This window comes from Monodon monoceros, unplaced genomic scaffold, assembly GCF_005190385.1.
Source record: "Monodon monoceros isolate NGI ecotype Baffin Bay Population unplaced genomic scaffold, NGI_Narwhal_1 Super_Scaffold_13, whole genome shotgun sequence".
NCBI classification, from domain to species: Eukaryota; Metazoa; Chordata; class Mammalia; order Artiodactyla; family Monodontidae; genus Monodon; species Monodon monoceros.
Window position 1 is genome coordinate 49,369,569 of NW_021703769.1, and position 18,684 is coordinate 49,388,252.

Here is an 18,684-nt window from a genome sequence, read left to right on the forward strand (position 1 = left end):
AGCCCGCGGGGGCGGGGGACGTTCGCTCGGGCGCGCGCTCGGGCGGTTCGCGGCGCGCGGGTCGCGTCCGGGGCCGCAGACGGCGCCCGCCGCTCGGGCCGCGGTGACAGGAGCGCCGAGTCCTCCGCCAAGGCGGAGCGTTTCCGGGGTCAAGGTGTGCGCGCGAACCTGTGGCGCGTTCCAGCCCGGGAGAGGACGCACCGCACAAAGAGTGCAAAGCCGCGCGCTGCAGAAGCGCGGGCGCGTTTGGGGGGGTGGCGAGTGATGCCTAGAAATGAAAACAAGTCCGAGCTCTTGCGCCTCCGGAGCTCCGCTCCCAGTTGGTGGGACACTGAGTGTTAGCGCTCCCCTTAACGGGGAGATTTCCTCCCAAGACTGCTTTGTACCAATTGCACGGAGGCTGGAACTGGTAGTTAGGCGAGTAGGAGGAAGGCGAGGCGATGATTAGCTGGGATCATGGTAACGACCAGCACCTGCCCCTAAATCACGGAATTAACTGGTCTGGTTTGTATGATTTGGAAATAAGCTTAGTTCTTCAGTTAGCAAAGTTACTTTTCTGTGTTTGCGGAGCTCGCTTTTGTTGGCCTCCTTTTAAAGCCTGTAGTCGTAAATGTTTCTTGCTCTTAAGGAAACCGTGCGTTTGGATAGAAAACCTACCCAACAGAAAAGAGAGATGGATCCCAAGTTTGTCCTGACTTGTTTATGGCCTTTCGGGTGGTTTAGGCGTGAATTCTGTATCTTGTTGCACCTTTGGTGAATCTTGCTGGGGGTTTGGGGCCTTGCTTCAGAAACGGCCTGGGGTCCTGGGAAGTAATGTCAGGAAAGAACAGGGAACTGCACCTGGTCTGGAGTGTCTCCTGAGTGCAGGGTGCCTGCATCAGGTGAAGCCAGTGCCTTCCCCTGGGGAGTTTACGTTTAGGTGAAAAAGACCCATCCGGGCTGCTGATCCTTTATCAGTTTCATCCCCGGCCAACCTGTGGGGTCACAGTGCTATTGTCCATTTTACAGGTGAGAAGGTTGAGGGTGGTAGAATCCACTCGCCCACATGTGCAGCCAGTAAGTGGCTCTGAAGTCTCCTGTCAACTAGAAGAGCGGGTTCAAGTACAGCCCGATCTGGAAGAAGGTGACGGCAGATTTCCAGGGTCTCCCTGGAGAACCCGGGTCCTCCCCTGCAGGCTGTCTTTAGCAGTTCATAGATATCTTATTTTCATATCTTATGATTTTGCTGTTTTAAAGTGTCTAGTAACACTTAACTGCTCCTTAAGTGCCTCTCTCTCATTTGGGGAAGGCAGATTCGATCCTAAGTGCGATTCTGAAGTAGTGGCTCCATGTTGTAATTAAAATGTACCAAATTGGCTGCTTTCTCCTGGGGAGCAGGAGGCCAGGTCTCTGCCTGGGACAGTGCAGGTGTGCACCTGTGGCTGTTTGCCCTGGTGGTGGAAGCGGTCTTTTTGGTTCCCACTCTGGTCCATTGGCACCCCTAAGGAAGGGGCTGCAGGAACTCCTGTGGGGACCCCCCCATTACCTTTTGCACCTGAGACAACCACAGCTGGTGCTTGGACAGGGCCTGCAGAGGCAGCTTTGTCCGTTGTCAGCAGAAGAGGTGGCCTGTGGCAGGGTCCTGGCATGCGGTCAGCATACAGACGGTGCTCAGGATTGCCCTGCTGGCCTCTCCTGCGTCCTGGCCCAGCCCTGCCCCTCCAGAGCCGCCCGAGTACTGGCTTGCCCATTCCGGAATCCACGGATCCTCGGTGTACAGAGTGCTGCCCTGGGGCTCCAGAAACCAGTCTTGATGCCTGGCCGAGCGCAGACTCGGGAACCTCACGCCAGCTGCTTGTCTTCTGCTGCTGAACTTCTGCGTTCATTAGTTCAGAGGTGGCCGCCAGCGTATGCTGCGTGCTCTGCCCTGGCTGGTGAGGGGCTTGCTGTGGACATCCTCCACATCCCTCAAGCCCCGTGTGGGGGGGTCGTTCCCACCAGCCCTGGGGATGAGGTGGGGTTGAGTCCTATTTAGAAGAGCCATTTGAAGGGTTTGAGAAAGTCTCAGGAATGAAGGTTTTACAGTTTTACAGACTTTGGGGTTACTGCCCTAGCCTCCGACAAGAGAGTCTTAAAGACAAAAGCGGCTGGTGCTCTCCTGTGCCCTGATCCGCTGCATCTCCCCACCTCCCTCAAGCAATCCCAGGCCCTCAGGACCAGTGCCCACCCTTCCGGCTCTTTCTTATGTTCCTGCACTGAGCCCATTGCTGCAGGCTGTGTCCAGGCAGCCACCTGACCACCATTAGGACCCAGGTGCCGCCTGTCTCGTAGTCGTCCTGCTTTGTGTTTCCTGGCACCTAGCACTTCTCCCCATGTCAGCCGTCCGGGCAGCGACACTCATACCATTCCTCAATTTATGTTGCATGAATGAATGAAAATAGCAGGTAGAGGTGTGCCATCCAGGGAAGGAGATCCTAGACGTGTTACTGACGGTCGGGTCCACGGATGGGGAGGAAGCGGGCAGACCAGAGCTCTGGGGTTGGGGGTGGCAAAGAGAAATTCTGTTTTGGGTGCAGGCCTGGTGTTACTTGTCTTGGACTTAATCTTGAGGTTGGGCAAGGTTATAGCCTTTTAGAAGGTGTGCTTGGGTCAGAGTGCTGCCAGGGCAACAGCTCCTGTCACCATGCCTGCTGAGTGGGGGGCTTTGATTTTTTTATATATATAAATTTATTTATTTTTGTCTGCGTTGGGTCTTCGTTGCTGCATGCGGGCTTTCTCTAGTTGTGGCGAGCTGGGGCTACTCTTCGTTGCCGTGTGTGGGCTTTTCATTGTGGTGGCTTCTCTTGTGGAGCACGGGCTCTAGAGTGCAGGCTCAGTAGTTGTGGTGCAGGGGCTTAGTTGCTCCGCAGCATGTGCTCGATCAGGGCTCGAACCCGTGTCCCCTGCATTGGCAGGCGGATTCTTAACCACTGTGTCACCAGGGAAACCCGGGCTTTGATTTTTGACCCTCGCTTTTTTTCATGATGACATGAGTATATGTGTTTCTTGATGACACCACATCCCGTTGCTCTGGTGTTTTGCAGTAACTCACCCCACTTCCTGAGACCTGGGCTCGTGGGTGATGCTGGAGGCTGCGGTGGCCATCCCAAACCCGCCCTCCCCGCCAGCGATGCTTACTTCTTGGGGAGTCATCCAAGAGCCAGATCCCCGCAGAGTTCCTGGCTCCATGGGGCCACTGGGCCTGGGGACGTGCCCTTGTAACCAGCACCCAGTGAGGTAGCCGCCCAGGGCCCCCACTGATCGGCTGGTCTGCTGTTGCATTGTTGACTTGACTCCACCTCTCCTGCAGGAACGTGGGCGTGTTTGTGTTGTCTGAGGCCTGGGGGCAGAGTGTCCCAGCAGATGCTGCAGCAAGGTTTTGATTTGGGTTGCTGGAGCACTTGGGGGTCAGCCTTAGCCAAGGGAGGGGGCTGCAGGAGTGAGTATGAGGCAGGGGCTGCAGAGAGGAGCAGCCCTCCTGCCGGAAGTGGGAAGACCCCCTGGGTTTGAGTTGAGGCTTCTCCCTCAGTGGGCAGGTTACTTCTGATCTTCCCTTCTCAGGTCTAAAACGGGCTTGGTGGTCCCCAACTCTGGGTCAGGGCCAGCACAGCTGGGAAGCACGGCTGGTTTCCAGTTCTGTCTTTGGCAGAAGTTTGTTCTGTGCCTGGTTGAGAGCTGTGTTGTGGTTGCGGAGGGTGCCCCGTGTTGTCCTAGGGAACTCGAGGTGCTGGACCTCTTCCCTGCCAGAGGTGCAGAGGGGGCCTGTCCCCGGGCCCTCCAGTGCAAGCCTGCAGGGTGGGGGCAAGCCACCGGCCATGCACGTGTAGGATACACTCTCTTCGGTCTTCTTAAAGGCTTGCTTAATGGAAATACTTGATTCAGGGTATCTTTAATGTTCCCGTGGACTCTGAAGACCAGCAAACACACTTGGGGTCAAATTCTTCAGCAAGTTTTCAGGCCTTAGTTGAGGCGTGTGGGCTTAGTTGCCCCGCGGCATGTGGGACCTTAGTTCCCCCATCAGGGATCGAACCCGCGTCCTGTGCATTGGAAGGCAGATTCTTAACCACTGGATCATCAGGGAAGTCCCTAAGGGTCGCGTTCTCGTGGGCAGAAGGAGGCCGAGGGCAGCAGGGGTTATGATAGAGTGCCATATGCCTGGTCTGGTCTGGTCTGGTCTGGTCTGCGTGCTGCATGAGCAGCACCTGGGAGATGGGCTGACAGCTCCGGGCAATGAATCTGAATGGCTGATGCCGCCAAGCCCTGAGGGTCTGTGGTCCAGAGGTGCAGGGGAGCCGATATTCAGGAGAGACCAGGAGTTTGCGTAGCTTGGCTGCAGGGCCTGCTCCCCCTTTTGTTGACTTTCCCAAAGTCACTGGGAGACAGGTCTTGGCCCACTCACAACAGGTGGAGTGGCAGCGGGTCCTAGGGTGGGGCTGTAGGATGAGAAAGTGGCAGGGGCCAGGGAAGGCCTGAGCCCCCAGGCCTGGTGACAGGTGGGTCTGTTGGATGCTGGTGGGAGCGGGGGTGCTGCCTCTGGACTTGTGCAGCCCCCACCCCTTGCATGGTTAAACTGCTCTCTGCCCAGGGCTGCCTTCCTCTTGGTTGCCTTCCAGGACCAGGACTCTCCTCCTGGCCGGGCATGAGTCTAGATTCTGAGCCCCCGATTCTGGGCCGGAGGCCTGCCAGCACCCCCACGTCCCTGCACCGGGAAAGGGGAGTGCTCAGAGACTGCCCCTCCCAGGTCTTGGGCCCCCGCTCTGGACATCCCCATCTTGTCCCTGCCTCTGCTACGGAGTCTGGTGGAATTGGGGTCCCTGTCACTCCAGCAGGTGCAGAGGACAAAGAGGGCAGGGCTAGTGGGCAGGTGGCTGCTGCGAGTGCACGGCGCCCCTCCCCACGCAGCACCTGGCAGCTGTGTGACCTGGGCCTTTGCTTCTCTGGAGCTCTGTGTCACCATGAAATGCAGGTCACAGCGCATGCCATGGGGGCCTGGGGATGGGAGACCTGCTTCCTGTTCCCTGGTGAGCTGCCTGCACCAGGAGGCTGGGAGCACCCCCCCACCCCGGGGTGGGGGTAGCCGTGACAGCTTGTCCAGAGCGGCGTGTGGGGCCAGGTGGGAACCTTGGTTTCCCTGCTTCTTGGAAGCGAGTCTGTTGGGCTGGGCTGGGCATGGGGTGAGGGGGCAGAGGGCCCACAGCTGCCGGTGCTCATCGCACACTCTGCCCGTCTCTTCTAGGGACGCAAACATGTCGGGGATCGCCCTCAGCAGACTCGCCCAGGAGAGGAAAGCTTGGAGAAAAGACCACCCATTTGTAAGGAAAGCTTTACTTCTGCGTGTGGCAGGGTGATGGTTTCCCCTTGACAAGAACGTCAGGTCCCTGCGGGTCGGCCATTTGGCCTCTGGGCTGATGCTGGCGGGTTTATCCCGGGAGCAGGGAACCGGCTGCCACGGCGCTGATGTGCCCTGTGTTGTTTCCTCTCAGGGTTTTGTGGCCGTCCCAACAAAAAATCCCGACGGCACGATGAACCTCATGAACTGGGAGTGCGCCATTCCCGGGAAGAAGGGGGTAAGAGGGGCTGCCCCCCTTCAGAAGGACTCAGGTTCAAGTGTGTGTGATGATTGTGATGGTCACACGGGCCGTGGTCCCATCCCCTGGCCAGGGGGACAAGGTTAGGGTGACATGTGGCCCTCCGGGCAGTCTTAATTCAGAAAGAAGCTGGGCTCTAGCAGATGGGGAGGGGTGGCGTCATGCAGCCCCCCTGCCACGTCCCAGGAGCAGGAGGAGCCCTGGAGGGGGTGGAGGGGGGCTGAGGTTGAAGCAGCCCGGACATGGTGATGCTCTGGGGCGCAGGGGGTGTGGGTCTTGAGCCTGGGACACCTGCAGATCCTCAGACATAGAGGCCCGGCATCAGCCACCTAAGACAGCCATGTGGGGCCCCGCGTGTCCTGCACTCATGGGCCACGGTGCTGCCTCCTCCGCTCACCTGAGTGTGCCTGGGTCCGTTAGGACTGGCACGTTGGAAGCATTTGGGAGGGAGGGTCTCTTCTTGGGTGAACTGGAAGGAAGGAGGAGACTCCTGAGGTGTTTGGGTGATGACAGGGCTTCATCGTCTCCATTTTCTCCTACCCATGGTTGGTTGTAAGCATACAGCAGTAGGCCTGGGGGTGGCGGGTGGGGAGGGGTGTTGGGCTGTGGAACTGGGAGGTTGCCCAGGGACCCGTGGGACCTGAGGGAGGAGCCTCACAGAGCCGCCAAGTCTTCACTGTACCCACTCGGTGTCGGCGGGAGCCCCCTAGGGCCTCCTGTCTCTCCAGGGAAGGCCCTTTCCAACTCGGGGGTCATGGAGGCCCCAACAGTCCTGCTAGTCGGCTGTGAGCCATTAGGAGCTGCCTCTGGGGGGCCCTCACCATCCTGGGGTGCCCTCACCATCCTGGGGTGCAGCTGGAGCAAGCTCCTTGCCCTTCCTGGGCCCAGCCCGCCGCAGAGACCCGCAGCACACCTGATCACAGTTTTATTTCCCAACAGACTCCGTGGGAAGGAGGCTTGTTTAAACTACGGATGCTGTTCAAAGACGATTATCCATCCTCACCTCCGAAATGTAAGTAGAACGCAGTCCTCAGAAGTCGGTCGGCTTCTGCCTGTTCCTTCAGAGAGCTTGGGCCTGTGGAGCTTCAATTATGTCCTGCTCTGCTCCTGGGGTGGCTCCAGGGACTCTGATCCCTGGGGCTGGCTGTGGATTTGAGTCTGTTTGTACCCCCAGTGGCTAGAGGTGCACATGATAGGCCCAGTCTCAGACCCAGAATCCCAGCTCTCATCACTGGGAGGTGGGCCCTTAGTGCCACCAAGTTCCAGCCCTGGATGGGGTGGACATGCAGAAGGACAGCGGTCCAGAGCCTCACCCCCCAGAGGGTTTTGTTGCCTGTTAGAATTTGATACTTATGTGGTGCAGCGTGTGCACCCTGGGTGGATAGCGTGCTGAAGTCTCCAGAGAAAGCGGCAGGAAGAAAGGGCCAGGGCTGCACCTGAGATAGTGCAGTGGCCAGACCATCAGAACACATTTCAGCAAAACTCAGAAGGGACCCCAGGTCCCTCCCCTTTTGTAGCTGGAAATGAGCAAATGCTATCTGTGTCTGGTTAATTGGGTGTTTTAACGCATGCCCCAGCACGTGAAGAGTGCCCCCAGCACCAAGACTGTGTCAGCGTTCACTCTGGTGGTCAGTAATTCAAGATGTCTATTATAAAGGCACAACCAGAAGAATTTCTAAAACTAACAGTTAACCACTGGGATGGAGACTTATTTCATTTGGGGTGGTTCTTTGCTGTTTGAATTTTTTTGCCACGTGCAGGTATTACCTTAAAGAATGTCTTTAATCAGGGACTTCCCTGGTGGCGCAGTGGTGAAGAATCCGCCTGCCAATGCAGGGGACATGGGTTTGATCCCTGGTCTGGGAAGATTCCACATGCTGTGGAGCATCTAAGCCCATGTGCCACAACTACTGAGCCTGCACTCTGGAGCCCACGTGCCTGGAGCCCGTGCTCCACAACAAGAGAAGCCACCGCAATGAGAAGCCCGCACACTGCAATGAAAGAGTAGCCCCCTCTCGCCGCAACTAGAGAAAGCCCATGCCGGCAACAAAGACCCAATGCTGCCCAAAAAAAATTTTAAAAAGAATATCTTTAATCAAGAAATGAGACATTGTAGCTACGTTCATCACTTCTATTCTACATTGTATTGGAATTCCAAGAAGATAGAGCCAGACAAGAAAAAGAAATCCCAGCAGAAGAACTGGAAGACAAGACTGCAGACAATCTTTCCCTGAGTCTAAGATTGCTGAATAAAAGACTAATTCACAAAATTTTTTATTTAATTTAAAAGAGGGGGGACTTCCCTGGTGGTCCAGTGGTAAAGAATCCGCATTCCAATGCAGGGGACATGGGTTTGATCTCTGGTCAGGGAACTAAGATCCCACATGCCGTGGGGCAGCTAAGCCCGTGCACCACAACTACTGAGCCTGCGTGCCACAAACTACAGAACCTACGCCCTCTGGAGCCCGCATGCCACAGCTAGAGAGAGAAAACCTGCACACCACAACTAGAGAGAAGCCTGCATGCTGCAACGGAATATCCTGCATGCCCAACAAAGATCCCACGTGCTGCAACTAAGACCCAGTGTAGCCAAAAAAATAATAAATATAAATTTAAAAGGGAATTCTCTGGTCCAGCTTTCACTGCCAAGGGCGTGGGTTCAATCCCTAGTCGGGGAACTAAGATCCCACAAGCCCCAAGGCGTGGCCAAAAAAAAAGATCTCTCCGCTGAAAATGATCAGACGTTTCTGCAAGGATCAGGGGCAGCCTTGATCCCTGGCAGGACAGGCCGTGTGCACAGCTCGGAAGACTGAGTGCATGTGCCTGTTCTCTCCCAGCTCTTCTGCAGGTTCAGTGTGATCCCAGTCACAACACAAGCAGACTTTTTTGGAAACTGTCACGCAGACTCTAAAATGCAGGAAATGCAGGGTGCTGAGAACAGCCATGCCCTTGGAGATCTGTGGGGGGAGATTGTGAGGCCTAGGCTGAGGCCGCTTGGGTGAGGAGAGCACCCAGACCTGTAGGACGGCAAGATGGAAAGCGGGCCGAGATCTGCTGCAGGGACACTGAGACACAGGCCTGCAAGGCAGAGTCCAGAGAGGCCAGCCGTATACAAGCTTGGCTGATGACAGAGGCGACTCTGGGAGGCATCGGGGGCCCAGTGGAAGGAGAGCTCGCTGTCCTGCGGATCTTGGTGCCCGGTGGGAAGTACAGCTGTGGAGGAGACGGGAGGACCTCTCCATCACGTGGGCGGGCTGAGAGCACTTTAACCATAAGGAGAGAAAGGATGAGCTGGACTGCATTTAAATCAAGACCATCTCCTCATCAGGAGACACCAGTGAGAGTGAGGAGAGAGATGGGATGTGTTTGTCAGTTCTCGTTCCAAATACATCAAGAGCATTTGCACTTCAGTGAGAAAGGGCAAACCGCCATTAGCTCAGGCCCTTTCCAAAAGAGGCTTTCCACCCAGCCAGTGGGCACAGGGGAAGGTGCCTGACCCCATCACCAGACACTGCAAGTGACAACCCAGCGGGAACAGGCAGGCAGTGGGGAGGGAGGGGCCCAGCTCTAGAGAGCATTTCTCTCGGAAAGCTCTCGGTTTGTCTACTGAGGCTACACTTAACACCTGCCCTGGGACCGGCTGTTCACTGAGGAGAGACCCAGTGCAAGTGTGCACACTGAAAGGCCTGGGCGGCGTGTGTCTGGAAAAAGCTGGGGGCAGTGCAGGTGTCTGTTCACAGTAGAATGGACAGATGAACAGTGGGACAGTCTGCAGCAGAGAGAAGGAAGAGTCTGAGTGTTCGTGACATGAGTGAGTCTCCCAGATGCCAAGGAGCTGGACCAGGTTCCGTTTGTGGAGGTCAGCAGTCCATGTGATGGCAGTGTTAGGAGGGTGACTGGGTGCAGAGGGAAGGCAGCCAGTCACCTGAGATGGGGGTGAGGGGCTGGGGGGTGCTGGGAGACAAATAACAAAGGGCCTGTGTCCTGCGTATATAAAGAGCATCTGCAAGTCAACAAGAAAAGCGTGTGAGAGGTTTAAAGAAGAGCTTCTCCAAAGAAGCAGCAAGTGCGTCACAGGGAGTGAAAGGAAAATGCAAATCAGAACCATGAGAGGCAGCCACTGTCATCAGGGTGGCTGAATTCCATGGCTGACACCACCAGGGGCTGGCAAAGTCACAAAGCGTGGGAACATGCAGACCCTGCTGGCGGCATGTAAGTTGATACAGCCGCTGTGGAAATGAGCAGTATCTACTCAAGTTCAACATGGACACCTTACAACCCCGCATTTTCACATTGTGTGCACTAGAATTCACGTTCAGGAATGTTTGCACCTTCAGTCGTAGTAGCTCAGATGTGCACCTACAGTGGGGTGGGCAAGTCCATGGGCAGCTTCTCCCAGCGAGGCCTGTGTGGCAGCAAGGTGCAAACTGACCCCTGGGTGTAGAGCCGCGAGTCCTGGTCTGGGGGCGGGGCGGGTGTACAAGTTAGGATAATGAGGCAGGTGAGGGAGGGAGTTTTCTGGAAGCTGTTGGTATGAGTGGGTGTGTTCATTTTTGGTAATTCATCAAGTGTACTAGCTGAACTTTTCTGGGTATAATTAAATAATGTTTTAAAAATCAAGAGAAAGGGGGAAAGCGCCCAGATGAGAGAAAGACACACGTTAGGTGAGTTAACGGACCCTGGGTGGGGCTCATAATGGCAATTTTTTCCTGCCTTTTTTTTTTTCCTTTATTATTTTTGTCCGTGTCACAAGGCATGCAGGATCTTAGTTCCCCAACCAGGGATTGAACCTACGTCTCCTGCAGTGGAAGCGCAGAGTCCTAACCACTGGATCATCAGGGAAGTCCCTGCTGCTCTCTGCTCTTTTATGTTTTCAAATTTCCTACATGTATTCTTTTTTATTTTTATTTTTTAAAAAGAAAATTAACTTTTTTTGCTTTGTGTTATTTTGTTTTTGAAGGAAGAATGTGGGGTTCATAAAAGCCTCTGTTTTGAAGCAGGATGATCTGCTTTGAAAATGGCCACTTGTTTGGAAGGGCCTTTGAGTTTCTGCCCTTGGCCTTCCCGCAGGACCCTCCTCACCTGCTGCAGTGGCCCCTTCCCATTTTCCTGAGTCAGGCCGCAGCCCGGCTGGGAGGACATGGGGGCAGCCATCTGGGGCTCTGTGCTCTGAATGCCAGCTACCCCGGGTGGGGTCCTGGGAGCACGTGGCTTCCCCTCTGAGTCTGTCAGGAAGGTGGCTGCTTACTCCTCCCACCTCAGGGCCAGTTTCGTTTTTCTAAGTAGTTCTTGGCCAGGTGCCTGGTGACCAGCCGGGTGCCCCAGTGTAGGGGGAGAGGCCCCGTCGGGGCAGGACATTACTTGGTAGGAAGACACCTGCCACCAGAAACATGTTTCTTTCATTCCCTTTGCTCCAGGCAAGTTTGAACCGCCGTTATTTCATCCGAACGTGTACCCCTCAGGCACAGTGTGCCTGTCCATCCTGGAGGAAGACAAGGACTGGAGGCCGGCCATCACGATTAAGCAGGTATGGAGTGCGAGCTCCCTCCACCCTTCAGGGCCCGAGGGCCAGTGGTCCTCCATCCCGGGAAAGTTTGCCTTTCAGCCCGCTGGCCTCTTATCTTGCTGTGTTTGTTTTGTTTCTTACGCAGATCTTATTAGGAATACAGGAACTTCTAAATGAACCAAATATCCAAGACCCAGCTCAAGCAGAGGCCTACACGATCTACTGGTTAGTAGCAATCCAGCCCCATTTGCTGCAACTTCTTCTTGGCCTCCCTGAAGTCTGGTCTAGGCTGCCCCTGACAGCCTGGCTGGGAGGCAGCGGTAGGGGGGGTGAGACACGGCAGCCGGGCTGTCCTGCAGCCAAGGGATCTGCGTGTGCAGAAACAGGTGACCCGCGGTGGGGTGGGTGTCAGGAAGCCGAGCTCAGGTGTTGGCCACTTTGTGTCTGAGCTGTGGCCGGGCCGGCCCTGGGACTCTGGTCCAGCTCAGAGGGAACATCCCCCTGAGTGGGGCCCTGAGGGAGGGATGTCCAACAACCCAGCTCAACCAGGGACCTCAGATCTCCCACCTTGGCCCTCCTGCTGCTCTCCGCATCTCGAGCCCCTCTTGCTGGTCCCGCCTGGGTGCGGTGCCTCCAGTGGGGGTGGTCAGTGGGGGCATGATGATCAGGTTGCTCTTGGCCACCCAGCTGCTGTGATCCCTACCCCCCCCACCCCCCAGTGCCAGGCGTCCACTCCATGCCTGGCCCTTCCCCGCATGGCACGTGGGTCCTGCGTCCACTCTCCGTGATGAGGGAGGAGGCCTGGTATGACGTAATTGGGGTGAGCAGTGGTTAAACGTGGCGTGTGAGCCTGTGGTCCTCCCCAGGCTGGTCTGGACGGGGCCTTAAGCTAGTCTGGGGCTCTGACGCCCATTGCTCCATCTGCCCATGTTCAGAAACCCAGGCCCACACCTGAGGGGAATTGGGGAACGGAGAGTAGCATTTTCTGAGAACAGTGCCCAGGTGCCCCAGTGGCCTGGGACCCAAGGGGCTGGCCCTTGGGAGAGGCCAGGCAGGGGCCTGTCCCTTCCTGGAGGGCATCTGGAGTGGGAGGTGGAGGGTAAAGCAGAGGCTGAGACTGTCCTGGGGCTGCTCTGAGCAGCCGGCACCCCAGCTGTTGCGAGTCCACCTGAGAGAAGCAGCACGTTGCAGGAGAGGTATTTCTCTTCCCAAGATGGCTCAGGTCTCTGGGCCCAGCCCAGTGTTGTCTAAGGGCAGAAGAACCCCCCGGCAGGGCCAAGGTCCCAGAGCCCCCTGGCCCACTTCAATCTGGCCTCTTCCGGACTTCAATCTGGCCTCTTCCCTGGGGCTTCCCGCCAGGGGGCATTGCTCAGTGGCTCAAGTGGAGCGTTAGCGACTCCTGCCCTGACCTCAAGCTGGGCACTGTGCTTTCACTGCTGCGCCCCATTGGCCCTGCACCCTTTGTAAATAAGACCACTGGGGTACTCGTTTGAGCTGAGTCCTTGCGACAGAGGCGTGTGGCCCTCAAGCCCAAGATGTCTCCTTGCTGCTCATAGAGCAGAGCCAGGGTTTCCTGGGTTCTCTGTGTTGGTGGCAGCGGCGTGTGGCCGAGGTACCATGGGACACTGCTCTGCACCGTCAGGCACCGAGGCTCTTCTGGTTGTGTGGTCGGTGCTGGCCCAGGCTGGTGGGGTCTGCCTGCGTTCCCACCTTGCTCCCAAAAGGTCACAGGGCACGTCCTACACTGGCAGGTGCCTGCAGCCCCGTCCCGGCCTTCACTTGGTCAGTGGCTGAGCTGGACTTGGCTGTTCCGCCCACTCCTTCCAAAGCTCCCCGGCCACTGCCTCCGCCCTGGGGCTGTGGTGGCCTGGGCTTGACACAACACTGGGAGCCAGGGTCGAAGGTTAGGGGCCGGGGGTGGGTGTGCTCAGACCACTGTAGGCGCTGGTCCCGTGACCTCACTCTCCAGCTCTCAGGGCCACACCAGCCTCCTTGGCGCTGGGCCAGCACAGGGCCGCACCAGCAGCTCTGCCTCTCCCGCTGCTGGCGCTGCAGCTGTTCCCCAGGGAGGCCACAGGCAGGGTCCTGGGCACTGGAGCCGTCGGCGCCATGGTGCAGCTGAGGAGCTTCTGCCACCCCGTGCCTGGGCTGTGGTTATAGCTGGGCCTCAGGCCGTGGGCTGCGCTCTGAGGGGCCTCGCTGGTTGCACAGCACAGCTTGGAAAGACCCCTGACTTTCTTAGCGGGGGCTTTGCACACCTTCGTGAGGGTCACTGACCAGCCCCAGCACTGGGTGTCCAGGAACCCTGTCTGCAAATATCTCCTCTCGGGGCGATGCACATTGGCCCCTTTTATCAGCGGTGGTTCTCACCCTAGAGCCCCAGCTGGGGTCCTGCCTGGCTGTCGTAAGCTGCTCGCACCTTCTCCCATGGTACTGAGAGCCGAGGGCAAACCCCCCAGAGGTTTGTGTCTGGTTTTGAAGCAGATGGTACTGGGAGATCTGTTTCCTCCAGTGACGAGTATGATGGATGCTGCCTCAGAGGTAGGGAAAGAAGCTGCTGGTCGCTGGCTAGACCGGCAAACCCACAGGGCTCACCCTCCTCCCAGTTTGGCCCAGGACCGGTGCCCCCGAGACCTCCTCGCTCATGCGCTCCAGGCTTCCTGGGCGCCCTCGGGCAGCGGCCGCACATTCTAACATGTCTCTCTTTTGACCTCCTCAGCCAAAACAGAGTGGAATACGAGAAAAGGGTTCGAGCACAAGCCAAGAAGTTTGCTCCCTCATAAGCAGCGACCTGTGGCATCATAAAAAGGAAGGGATTGGTGTGGCAAGAACTTGTTTACAACATTTTTGCAAATTTAACGTTGCTCTCTACAATTACTGGTCACCTGGGGAGGGTTGGGCGGGCGCCATTTTCCATTTCCGCCACTGGTACAGTCTTGGCTCGCTGAATCGCCCAGTTTTTCATACAGGGTCTCTTCCTTCAGTCTTTTGTATTTTTGATTGTTATGTAAAACTTGCTTTTATTTTAATATTGATGTCAGTATTTCAACTGCTGTAAAATTATAAACTTTTATACTTCAATGAGTCCCAAGGAGCTAGTTCCTTTGCTCGCGGATGCAGGCATGCTTCACGCCGTCTAGAGCTGCACTTAGCCTTCAGCTGGCTGCACGAAACAGAAAATCAGACCTGCCCCGCCCCACCGCCTCCTCTCCCAGAGCCCGGCTTGTGTTGCTTACGAGCCTCAGATCCACAGTCAGCCAGCGTTGCGTTTCCGCATCACTTCCTTTGTGTTTATATGGCGTTTGTCTGTGTTGCTGTTTAGAGTAAATAAACTGTTTATATAAAGGTTTTTGTTGCATTATCATCATTAAAAGTGAGGAGGTGACCTCCGTGTGCCCAGCACCCCCCACTCGGCCCCATCCTCTGTAAATAGTGCTGTGTATTCTGTCCCCCCGATGCCAGTGCTCTGGGTTGCAGACTGCTAGAGAGTTCTGGTCTGGTCAGGTTGGAACTGGCATCGAGACCTTTGTAAAGCTCGCACCGCCTGGGCCATCAGGAGGACAAGATGCCTAACCCAGGCCAGGCGGGCCCGGGGAGGACTGCCGTTCAAGCAGCTCGCCCCCTCAGTTCCGTCGCAGGCGGCTGAGGGTGGCGGGGCCCTGACAATGGAGCCCAACCTGCGGGTGAGGCGTGTGGCCTCCTCTTGCCCAGCAGCGCCCTGGCCTCAGCAGCTGCCCCAGCCTCTACGTGTAGCACCTGCGCCATCCCTCCCCGCAACTCCCACCAACCCCCACTCCTGTGCTCGCACATCAGTGTCCCTGTGTCCCCGCCAGACGCAGGTGGTCCTGGCACCAGGACACCCTGAAAGAGCAGCAACCGGCCACCGCCTGCCCCTCAGGCTCTTCCCTTTTCCTGAAGCATCTGATCCTGCTCTGCCTGGAGGCTGCTCTCCTCAAAGCACCGCGGATGAGGCCGCTGAAGCTGCAGAACTTCCTTGACATCCTCGATGCCGTCGGAGTGGGCCTGGGTCCCGGCTCAGCAGGAGGTGCCGAAGATGGAGCCAGGAAGTGGCAGAGGGGGCCAGGCCCGTGTCCTGCACCCCAGCACTGCCAAGGCGGGTACTTGGCCTCCGTGTCCCAACGAAGCCTGGAGCCGGCCTGCCCTCCCACCCTGAAGACCCTTGCTGGGGGACCCCTGCACCTGTGGCTCCGGCCCACAGACCCAGGGGCAGGATGATCCCCATAGGAGCTTGAGGAGGACTGGTCACCCGGGCCCCTGGTCAGGAAGGGCCAAGGCTCGCCTTGAGAAACACGTGGCCTGGCAACAGGATCGTGGTGGAAGTTGGGGGCCCCTGAGCCCACAGCACCTGTGGCTCAAGGCCCCAGTGCCTTCCCAGCTCACTGAGCTGGATGTGTCGAGCTGCTGAGCTCCCAGTTTGATGTCCACAATATGTTGGGCACAGAGGGCCTTCGGGGGATCCAACGGGCTGTGTATTTGTAGCCTCTCCCAGAATGTCTTATTTTGTAATGACCGAACTACTCTTAGTAATAGCTATACATGTATATGGTTAATATATATGGAAATTCAATATATTTTCTAGTTAAAGCATTCTAAAGTAATCAGTGTTTCTAGCAAATTGTCGTGACTTCGGCTAATGAAATGTCCTTTTGTGCCACAGTCCTTGGCTTAACAAAGATGTGAATCTTGTAACACAAGAACTATGAAATGCGATGATTCTGTTTCTACTGTAAGGGAAGAGCGTGTGTTCCCAGCATGAGGCGCCTAATAATTAGTAAGGAATTGTGGGCTGTAGATTAACCACTGTATCTAAAAATCCTCTAATTAAAACACTTCCACTAACTGCCGCCTGCAGGGTGTCCTTTTCCTGCTCCGTCCGCACAGGCTGCCTCATGCTTGGTGTCAGGGGGGCCAGGCTGGCCAATTCCAGGGTCCTGTGCTGCTGGCCCAGGAGCTGCTGGAGCCGCCTCCTCCCTCGGCTTCCAGCATCAGATGCTCAGTGACCCGCAAGTGGCAGAGGGTGACATTCCCTAGAGCCAAGGTTGAATCCCCCGGTCTGTGCCTCTGAGGCTGGGGTGTGGGCAGCCAAGGCTGGGCCCACATCCTGCACTGACCCCTGGCCCTGTCCCCTGAGTCTCGCCTGTACCTCCCTGGCCTGCTGGAGCAGGTTCCCCCCATGGGGACCTCCTCACCGCCAGGGTGGACCTCCCTGGGGCACCAGGATGCCATCCTCACGGTGCCAAGGTGCCTGTGAGCCCTTGGCTCAGACCCTGACCAGGCCCCTGGGACACTGTGTCCAGGACTGGCTCGGGCCAGGCTGTTACATGGGTGCAGAGCAAGGAACCCAGCGTTGGGGCTTCTAGGAGAACTTGACCACAGGTAGGACAAGCTGGGAGCTTATCTCCCCAGGAACCACTCTGCCTGGAGCCCAGATAGGCTCCTGGCTGGGCTCTGGGTCCCTGGGGGTCCCCCCCCCCGGCCTCCCTGGACTGTCCTGGCCGAGTCAGCACCGTGTCCTCACACCTGCCCACCCCCATGAGGCCACCTTGCTCCCTGACCAGGCAGCCCAAAGCCCTCCTACCATACATCAGGCCCTGCCTCCAGTTTGAGCTTGCCATGGTGACGTGTTGCCAGGTTGGAGCCCCCGAGCACTGACTTGGGCCGGCTCCAACTGGTCTAAGTCAACTCCAGCAGGGAGGGGCCCAAGGAGTGCTGGTCCAGATCTGTCCCCAGCCGACCCTGGTGCTGAGCCTGGGGGTGTCCTGCCTCAGTGGTCAGGAGGCTCATCTGGAGGCCTCCAGACTACTGTGACCCCATCTGCAGAGGCCATGGGCCTGGCAGAGGAGCTAGAGCACTGGGTCCCATCCACCCTTAGTTCCTCAGACCCTACAGACTTTGCCACTTGCCCAAAGCCTTGGGCCTCAGTCAGGAAGCTGTTTTATCTGAGCTTTTAGAAGAAAATAATGAGGGAGCAGCAAAAGAAAGTTACAGGGCCCCAGCCTGGGTCCTTCCCTCCCAGCCTCTGCTCTTACAGGTGACCCATCCCAAGGGGGTTTTTCTTGCCTTGAGGAAGGAATCTGGGGCCCCAGAGCCAGGACGAGTGCCTCGGCCTCCTGTGAGCAGAGGGATGTGCATGGAGGAGCCAGGCACCTGACCCATTCCCAGCTCTGCCGCCGGTCGCCTGGGCCTCACGGAGACCTGCAGAGCCCTGGCTGGGCTGCTGCTCTGTCCCCACCCCCAGCCCCATGAAAACCTCGGGCCTGAGGCCCCAGAGCACCCAGCCTGGCACAGGCTCCACCCGCACAGATGCTGGCAGCAGGACCCCCACTGGGCTTCTGGTTAAGTGCCCCAGGCAAGGGGTCACATGTGGGCCAGACCCCCTCTCACCTGGAGCCACCACTTCTGCTGGCAGAACCACCCAGGATAGCACAGGTAATGGGACAGATTCCTGCAGTCCCTCAGGGTCCTCCAGCTGAGGGCAGGCAGGGACTCTGACCCGAATTCCCGGGCTATATGCCCATGAGTTCCCTGTGATCCACCTCCCTTCCCGCTTTTCCTGCCATTGTCCTCCGACAGGTGCTATGGGGGTCAGAGAGCTGTGGGAGAAGTCTGACTGCTAGGAGGCTGTGCCTGCAATTCCAAGGGCTGCCACCATAGGGCGTGATTTCATGCATTATTAAAAGTGATGGCAGTGCCCTGGACTTACCAGGATGCCTCTCACCTCTGAGGCCCCTTCTCCCTGCCCGTCAGCAGCCATCAGAGTGTTTGCCCAGAGCCTGGTGCTTTTCTCCTGGCCCTAAGAAGGAAAAGCCACTCACCCCATCTGCCAGACCCTTTCCAGCTGGAAGCTCCATGAGTAAACCCACCTCCCCACAAGACCCACCGAGCCCTGATCCCCATAGGCAGGGTGTCTTGTGCCCTAACTCCTGTGCATGCCCCGAGCTGCCCCCTCACAGCCCGTCAAGCTCAGAACCGCTGTGGGGGGCCTGGGGCAAGGGGGCCAACGTAAATCCTTCAGCTCGAGGCCTGGGGCACAGGCACAGGGCAAGGGGCGTCCCTCCCTGTCCTCTACTGGCTGTGGGATCGCACAAGGATGAGCTTAAACCTCCAACCTGCGGAGGCCAAAACTAAGTCCCTGAAGGAAAGAGACCCTCCCAAGGCCACTGGAGGGTCCTGGGCAATGGTGGCTCCAGTTCCCATCCCCCATGGACTGGAGGAGCTGCAGCTGACTCTAACCAGCACTTGCTCCGCGGTAAGGCCATCCCCTCCCCCTGCTGAGAGGTGGGCTCTGCTGCTGCTATCTCCGTTTTACTAATGAGGGAAACTGAGGCCCAAGGCAGTGGAGGAGTGTGGCAGGGCAGGAGTCTGACCCAGGAGGTTGGGGGACAATGAAGGGGTCGGCACAAACGGGACCATCATTCCCTCCCCAGGAAATGTTTGTGGAGGGAAGGACCCTGAGGATTATGCTTTCCTGGGGAAACAGAGGCCCAGAGTTGGCTTTGGGACCCAGCCTGTTGCTATGTAGCCCTGGACAAGCCCTTTCCCCTCTCTGGG

General features: G+C 57.3%; 1 protein-coding gene across 2 annotated transcripts in view; it reads left to right on the forward strand.

Annotated features, from left to right (window-relative positions):
* Positions 1 to 14,461, forward strand: part of UBE2I (ubiquitin conjugating enzyme E2 I) — a 14,887-nt gene extending 426 nt beyond the window's left edge. The window contains exons 1-7 of one of the 2 annotated variants that reach the window (XM_029221265.1): positions 1,150 to 1,913; positions 5,255 to 5,330; positions 5,502 to 5,585; positions 6,546 to 6,618; positions 11,024 to 11,133; positions 11,258 to 11,337; positions 13,832 to 14,461. In XM_029221265.1, the coding sequence (XP_029077098.1) occupies positions 5,265 to 5,330; positions 5,502 to 5,585; positions 6,546 to 6,618; positions 11,024 to 11,133; positions 11,258 to 11,337; positions 13,832 to 13,895 (477 nt within the window). In that variant the 5' untranslated portion in view covers positions 1,150 to 1,913; positions 5,255 to 5,264 and the 3' untranslated portion in view covers positions 13,896 to 14,461. Of the gene's footprint in view, positions 1 to 1,149; positions 1,914 to 5,254; positions 5,331 to 5,501; positions 5,586 to 6,545; positions 6,619 to 11,023; positions 11,134 to 11,257; positions 11,338 to 13,831 lie in introns of those variants that run through there. The other variant, XM_029221266.1, reaches the window with a different exon arrangement.
* The last annotated feature ends 4,223 nt before the right edge of the window (positions 14,462 to 18,684 follow it).